An 8498-nucleotide genomic window follows, 5' to 3' on the forward strand; every position below is an offset into this window, starting at 1 on the left:
CCTTTTGTGACAGTTATTTAGTTATTTACTATCTATAATACAATATAGCATAATACAATACACATATTTTTATCTTCTCTTTCTTTACTCTTTAGCACATTGAATGACAGTTATGTATGATAATGTGCTACAGTATATAAATAATATTGATTGATTGATTGATAGATTGATTGATTGTGTGACCATGCAATACAGTTAGTGGTAGTGATAATCCAGTAAGGGACATGACCATGACATCGTAATCAGTTCAAGTTTATTTACAACCTTTAATCCACAGAGTATGTGCCTGTTCTCAACAGGAAAGTATCACTCTGAGTAAAGTACAATTTGTTGTACATAAATGTATCATTATGACACTTTAACAATATGAACTTCCTTTAACATAACAATTTAAATCTTACCACGCATAATGTACAGTGATGTCACCACTACAAAATAATAATCGGAACAATAAACACATTACAAAACATAATTTATCAATGCACAATGATTGATGTTGTGAAGAATATATGAACATATGTAACTGGTATTTTACTATAAATAAACAAACAGTAACTAAATACTAATCAAAAAATACATTCATTCAGTTTTCTGAGAATGGCTATTTAATAGTCAGTTCTGCTCTCTACATACTAGTCAGTGCCTCTACTATATGAAACGCTAACAGTCTAGGCTACATTCACTATAGTAACCAGCTCTTATACACACAATATACATAGTTTACACGCTATCCTCAACATACGTACATCAAAATGAGCGCAACATCAAGGGAAATATGCACGTGTTGTCAGTATGAGTTGTTTTCGGATATTATACAAAGTATATATACAATACAGATTATTGATATTATAATAATCAAATATGCAGATATTCTAATTCCGTGGTTATAATTCAACGCAGTGAGTGGGACCAAATAGAGGAGAGTGTTAAATTGACTATGAGTGTTGTTACAAATGAATACTGTAAGTGTTGATTCAACACTTAACATTTAACAGAGGGATCACATTTACATCTTCTGTATTGTGTATTTCGTCCCACTGAGTGTTAAATTAGCACTGCAAAATATATACTGTACATTGCAAAATTAACAGAATATACTGTGGTGAGTATTTACACATTTGCATAAAAAAACTTTATGCTGAGGAACCTGCTCGAGATGATGCAGTGGAAATTTGCGCTCACAAGTGACATTGCAAGGTTGACAAAGCGATGTCACCTATGTGGCCTGTTAACGTAATTTTCCTTTTTCTGAAGTTAAGCTTACTGATAATAGTTAGTCATAACGGGTATTGTATAGGTGCTCTAGGTGTAATGTATGTATACTGTCTATGTCTAATTGTCTATGTCCACACCTAGAGTCTAGAGTCTATCTCTGTCTGCATGGGAACGTAAGAAATGTAATTCCAATTCTTTGTATGTACCAGCGCATGCAAAGAAAAGGACAATAAAACCAACTTGACTTGACTAACTAATCAGCTCCGCTTCGCATCGTCAAGGGGGTAATTAGTGAGTCTTAAGTAGTTATAATAATTTGCTGTTATTTAATCTGAGTCCTCGCTGCTACATGAGCTTGAGGAGCTGAATGAGCTGTAGGAGCTGTCGTAGCACTCGGCCGTGTAGGGGAACTTGTGGACGTTGGGGTTCAGCTTGGGGATCCAGCCCCGCGGAACCAGGTACGTGGCCATGTTGAACAAATCAACAAAAACCTTGTAGCGATCACTATAACAAAACAAAATAAAAATGAAAAAAGTCAATACAAATGCACAGAGAAACAAAGGAACTGACAAACTATCGTAAGGGAATAAAACAGGGACGCTGTTGTAAATTTGATAAGACCAAAACGGTACATTACACTACTTGTACACTTTGCTGATGCTTTTATCCAAAGCCACTTTCAGATGTTACATGGTATTGGTTACAGTCCCTGGAGCAATGTGCAGACATGTGCCTTGCTTGAGGGCACTTCAGCCTTCCCTAACCATTACACCACAGCTGAGCAAAAAACAATGTGGTTTCAAGTGAAAACATTTCAATTTGAAATGCAAAAATTCTATGCTGTTGCTGAATAAATAGGGCAGCAGATTGTCAGGTAAGCTACTCCTACTGCTATGGTCACTAATTAGTAACAAAATACCAATTAATAACAGATAACATATTTGAGATGAGATACGGTGAGGAGTGCTCCATAAACCATGCGGTAAAACTTTATGGGCCCTCCTCGCGTGTGAACGCTATCTTCATCAAAAGGGTTACCCTTCCGGTTTATGGCCCCCCGCACTCAGAACTGGAACATCACGCAGAAAAACACATGCATGTGAGATGTTGACATGACTCACATGCAGTGATATGTCTGACGCATGTTCACATGTGACGATGGCGTGTCTGGCAAATGTTCACGTGTGCATGACAATCTGTGACTGATTGCCAATACCAGCTTATAAATATTTTATACACATACTTTTTTGTGAATTGCCCTCTGTGCTGTAAAGTACATACTTTCTAAAGTCCTGTACTGAAGTGAGTGTTTTCAATCTCATTGTGAAGGTGTATAGTGTAAATTGTACACTTGAATAGTGACAATCAAAGGCATTCCATTCTATTGTATTCTATTCTATATACAGGCGGTGGCCTCTCTGTCACGTGCACATGTTCACCATCAACTCACCTGACTGTGGAGCGCAGGTAGTGATAACCAGATGAGCCGCCTGTCCCCATTTTGCTGCCGATCATGCGGTGGACCATACACACGTGGTTATCTGTTAGGAGGACAGAGGAAAATGGAGGAAAATTTTAGGTTTTAATTTGGTTGTCTTTCTTACTAAAACAATCTGATTTCAGTTGAGGAACATGAACAACTTGCTTCAGTTCTATTTTTGGTCCGAAAGAACTGGATTTTGATATTATGTCTATCATACATGAGATATACTTGACAACAAAGCTACATTTCATTTGGATTATTTGCCAAATGAAAATGTAGGTGGACAAAGGTAAGTCAAATAGTCGAAGGGAAGTAGGCTGGACTTGACTTAGCCCTGCATTGTTTCCCTGTTTCTCTTCATCAACAGATACACAAAAATGATGAATGTGTTTGATTGATATGTGCTACGTACATCTCCATTTGGTCATGAGTGTGTCGATCTCCATCAGGCTGGTGAGAAGCTGGAAGGGCACCTGGAAACGGGGCTCCTCTCTGCATAGGAAGACAAGAGCATGGAGTTTTTGAAACCACTAATGGGACCTCATTCCAACACATTTGTTCGCCGTGTAAATCTGCTCTGCACAGTAAAACATGCAACACACTTAATTCAACATTCTGGGAGCAAACACACCTTAGATGTTAAATCGCCTCTCTAAGTGTTGTATTAACACTGTGTTTTTTATTATGTGAGAACTGCTAAACTGACTCTTGCCAGATGCCTATAGCTCCTGGTTAGATAGAGAGATTTGTGCTTTACCTGTAGAAATTTATCATCAGGGCTCCTTGAAGCGCTTTGTAAGACAGACGCCGGTCACCTGTGGAACACAATGAAACAAACGTTCAAAAATATTCTCCTTTTAAAACTGAATAATATAACATAACATAATAGAACATAATATAACATAATAGAATAGAATAGAATAGAATAGAATATCTCTTTTTAAAGGTACACTGTGCAGGAAATGGTCAAAAAGATACTGCAACTATATTGCTCATTGAAACTGGGCTGCTTATTGCCAAATTTGATCTTTTCATGAAAGTTTACGAAGTCATAAACTAGTATTTTCTAGTATGGCCCAAGTACAGTCGTTTTTGCAGCTAAAAATGGCTATTTCTGAAAATTCAAAACGGCGGACCATGGAGAAGATTCCCTTTTCATGTATGAAGTGCAATTTTTCTGGTCATAATGAATACTTAGAATTTGATGGTGGTGGTAAGTATTCATGAAAAAGGTAACATTAGTGAATGGGTAGCATGAATTCCGGAAATAAACAACTACAAATCTTACACAGTGTACCTTTGAATATTCAGGTTTGATGAAGGCAGAGTGGGCATCAGTAATGACTCTTGTGTCATGTTGTACTGACCTTTGCTCAAAAGATGTTCATGGCGTTTGTCATCAAACAAGGCTGTGAATTGCTCAATCTGCTTGTTGAGATCCTCCAGCATGTCCTCCTTCATCTCTGAGTCCGCCATTTTCTGTGGTTGGGTCAGCAAATGAGAAGACGAGGGTTAGGTCCTGCCTTGAGAAGACTGTAATTGCATTGTTTGTACAAACCAAAAAAAACCATACAAACCTCAATCTTTTGTCTCTGAAACTTGAACCCTTGTTCAACGTTGCTTTGAAATTTCCCCCAGAAGTCAAAGCCATCTGTCTCAAGACCTGGCGTCCTCTCCAACCATTGCTTAGAGGAAAAACAAATAGAAGTGAGATTTATAAACTGTTTCAGACTAATTCTATTTAGACAGTAAATCATGAGAGGGAACGAGAAAGCAGACAGATAGTTGAGGTTTTAGATGGGCCATACATTAAAACCGGTCCCCAGATGCACGGTAAAGTACCCTAAGATTTTGAATGTGTACTACTGATCAAGACAAAGTCATTATAATGTAGTATCTGTAAAACCCTTTATAATCTTTATGACTGCATACTGTAATATCTTTGTAATTCAGACCTCCTGGGGTACCAAACAGAGGCTCTGACCACTACACACCAAAGAGCCAGGCTCGGTGATATGAGAGTCAGACATTACCACACACAACACTAGTGATGGTCACTTCATCGCAGAATAGTTCATGGTTATGAGGAGGGCATGTTAATGGGTTTGCCTCCACCAGTCTCAGTTGGTGTGGGCTCCTTCTCACTCAGTGCAGGAGCTCTGTACTGGGGAGGTTTTAGATGGGCCTTGCTTTAAAATCGGTCCGCAGACATATAGTAACTTATCATTTTATGTGTGTCATGGTTATCATGAGGGTGCATTTAAGGTTTACCTTCACCAGACTCAGCAGTGTGGGTTTAGATGGGCCATTATTTAAAATCAGTCTCCAGAGACTGTATTATGTATGGTATTTACAGATGTTTAAGGTTTAAGCGTGTAATAGTTGTCAAGAGGGCGTTTAACTGGGGTTTTACCTCAACCAGTCTCAGCAGTGTGGGCTCCTTCTCAGAGTGCATTAGCACCTCACTGTCTGGGCCCTGGAAGTTGTCCCTGTAGTGGCGTCTGTTGTAGGGCACGCGGAGCTTGTCTGACACGCCAATTTTGTTCTCCAGAAGGCGGAACTGAAGACTCTGGAAGCCAGAGGCTGGGCTAAGGTAATCCCTGTGACGAGGAAAAGGACCATACGTGAGAATAATGTCAGTGATTCTTACTTGAAACATTATCACCATCTACAATAAAACATCTACATACTACATTCAAATTTAAAATACATTTATACATTTTTATTTCTAATATAATGTACGTTAAAACATCTTACACGTTAACACATCTTATGCGTCGTTTATACATTGTTTTATACTTCTGTGATGCATGGCTTACCTGAAGTCAAAAAAGTCCATGGCCGTCATGGTTTCCAGAACGGAAAACTGGTCACCTAGGAGACGGAATATCATAGTGATGCGATGCATCCTGCTGACCACCTTGAGCATGTTCCTCTCATCCCGCACCTGGCATCAAATGAGACATGATGTACTGTACGTTAGGTCACTATACACCTAGGTGCAAAACAGCGGACAAATATCCTCCACACCGTCCATTACACTTGCAAGGTTTGATGCAATGTTGGCATCCGTTCAAATTTTGGTGTGCAAAAGCACCTATGATGAACTATTATTATAGATTCACCAGGGAGAAATTTGTGTTAGTGTTAAGGAAGGAAGCAGCAACATTAAAAAAAGAAATGACATTACAACACTAACTTAGAATAGATTGAGTCACATAGTACAATTAACACATCGGTATATTACCAATATGATATAAAATGAAAAATAATCACTGATAAACACATACATTTGTATGTGATAAACGGACATGTTTCACAGACTACAATATAAACTACTTACGCCATCATTAATGAACAACTCCCGCACTGAGTCAAGCTCCCATAGTATTTGCTTGAACCAAAGCTCATATGCTGAAAAAGCAAAACAGAAATAAATTTTTAGTGGGAACACCCTGTCATATACATTACATTATGGCACATGTTTAGAAAGCAAACAAAATGGTAACAGGATATTCAAGAACAAACAAAGTTGTTTTACTGCAGTATGTACAGTAATTCTCTATTTTGACAGCACTACTGTATTTTTTAACTGAAATTGTAACACTTCTCTGTGTGTGTGTGTTTGCATTTGTTTCTCATCGCCTGTTTGCGTGAGTGGGGGGGGCAATGTCTGTTTGGCGGGAGTATTTTGTTTGCCCACTAAATATTGCGCCCACAGTTGATCATACAAGTTGCCGATTACATAATCCAGTTGTGTTGCCTGTGGCCCAAATGTTGAATTTTGCCATGTCATGCCTGCTATTACCACTTGCTGCTTGTGAGTATTTGAAGAGCTCTTTTCCCAAACCCCAAAAGACATTTAAATGTAATTTTCAAGTCTTTTTTCTTAATTGATCCTCAGAGGAGAAATTAAAAACCATTTTGTACGAAAGCCTTTTGTGTTTGTTACTAAGCATGTTGTGCAGCACTATACCTTGATGGGTCACAATGAACAGGTGTTCATCATGGACTTTGTCTCCTTTCAGTTCACTCTGCAGCACCTGGGCATTCAGCACCTTATGCAGCTGCAGAAAGCGGTCATAACAGGTCAGTCAATACAACACAACTAAAACACACATGACATGACTGATGATAATACAGTAAATCAGTTAGAACAGGTCAGTGAGAAGTTAGAAATACAGTCCAAACAAACACACACGTCATGGCAGATAACAATATGCAATATCCGCGTGTGCAATTTTTTTTTTGCTATTTGGAAGAGTTTAAAAACAATCTAAAATCAAATCAACTGCTTTTTTGGAACAGTTTCCGTAAAATCAACTAATAGTGAAATGTAAATGAAGGCTATGACAATTTGAAAACATTTACAGCACTGCTTAATTATCAATACTATGCATCCATTAATGAAAACAATAACACAAAGACAAACAGAATGAAACACACTAATCTATGTAGGATTGAGTAAATAAAAGCAACATCAATGCATTTACCTCCAGGTAATCGCCATAAACAATGCCTCCCTTGGTGGCTTTGTTGATGCCTTTCTGAGCCTCATCTTCTTCCTCAGCAGTCACGTGCTTACTTGTAAACAATCTGTTGACAGGATCCAGAGAGAGAGAGAGTGTACGAGAGAGAGAGAGAGAGAGAGAGAGAGAGAGAGAGAGAGAGAGAGAGAGAGAGAGAGAGAGAGAGAGAGAGAGTCAATATTACACATATGTAGACATGTTCAACTTGCATTTCACTATCTTGAAACAGCTGGCTGTTTACGTATGATGATCAATGCATCCATCAATACATCAAACCAATAACCTCCTGTAATCTAATCATGTGCTAAATAAAGATCCAGTCTCAGCAACTTCCCTTGTGGCAATGTTTACATTTTTGAAAATACCAAAACAAAACAAGAAAAAAAAATGTATCCATGCAAAAATCCATCTTCAGTCTATGAAAGCTTTTAAAAAGGTCAACAGTACCACTACTGCTACTACTATGTCAAAATCCAATAGACGTGGATGTAGGCATTCAAAAAGATCAACCTACGGATGTTTCTTGGCAAGGAAAGGACAGCCGCTCATGATACTCTCTGGTAGCTCTCTGTGTGGTGTGAAGGCGTGTAAGATTAAAAACTCTCAAATAGGATCTGGTCATCCCCTCAAGGTTTGCCTGCTTTTAAAGTATTCGACACAACCAATCAAATGGCCCATCCTTGACCGCTGCCCACCCACAGAGCGTTTGAGAGATGGCCGATAGTACGTGCAAGGTGTGTGCATACAAACAGATACACACACGCACACACACATACACACACAGAACAGCACAGAGGCGAATGACCCCCCCCCAAACCCTTTCACATGTTTCGATTCTTATCTTGGTAATACACAATCCATGTTAAAAGTTACATTTTCAAAGGGTCTTGAGGGGGTGGGGGTATGCACATGTGTGGTTTATCAGTATCAGCGGAGGGGGGTCGTAGAGTGTGTTTAGAAACAGACTATGTTATCTGTATCTTCTCCGGAAACATTATTGTTCCTTATTGCCACATGCAATAATACTGAAGAAGTTTCATACTTCGTTTTACTTGGTAACTGTAACTTGTTAAAACTGTAACTTGGTTTTGCGTAGTGTATCATTTCGATACTAGAGTGGAACAGGAACACTTTGACGACATACAATGCAAATTGCTCTTTCTTGGCCCAATGACAAGCAGTCTGGACAGGCTGTCCTCAGTTTATGCACATTGATCTGCGAACGTACTGTCTGTGGATCCCTCTGTTGACAAGAATGTTGTAGAGGAAAC

General features: G+C 38.8%; 1 protein-coding gene across 1 annotated transcript; it reads right to left on the minus strand.

Moving 5' to 3' along the window:
- Nucleotides 1-236: 236 nt before the first annotated feature.
- tdo2b (tryptophan 2,3-dioxygenase b) lies at nucleotides 237-7843 on the minus strand. Its single transcript, XM_063211826.1, has 12 exons — nucleotides 7742-7843; nucleotides 7192-7294; nucleotides 6675-6765; nucleotides 6042-6112; nucleotides 5518-5645; nucleotides 5112-5298; nucleotides 4276-4383; nucleotides 4066-4177; nucleotides 3456-3513; nucleotides 3111-3190; nucleotides 2666-2756; nucleotides 237-1719 (listed from the first exon to the last, which is right to left on the minus strand). The coding sequence occupies exons 1-12, from the start codon at nucleotides 7774-7776 to the stop codon at nucleotides 1542-1544; spliced, it is 1242 nt and encodes a 413-aa protein (XP_063067896.1). The 5' UTR covers nucleotides 7777-7843; the 3' UTR covers nucleotides 237-1541.
- Nucleotides 7844-8498: the final 655 nt, after the last annotated feature.

The sequence above is a fragment of the Engraulis encrasicolus genome, chromosome 12, assembly GCF_034702125.1.
Source record: "Engraulis encrasicolus isolate BLACKSEA-1 chromosome 12, IST_EnEncr_1.0, whole genome shotgun sequence".
Lineage (NCBI taxonomy): Eukaryota > Metazoa > Chordata > Actinopteri > Clupeiformes > Engraulidae > Engraulis > Engraulis encrasicolus.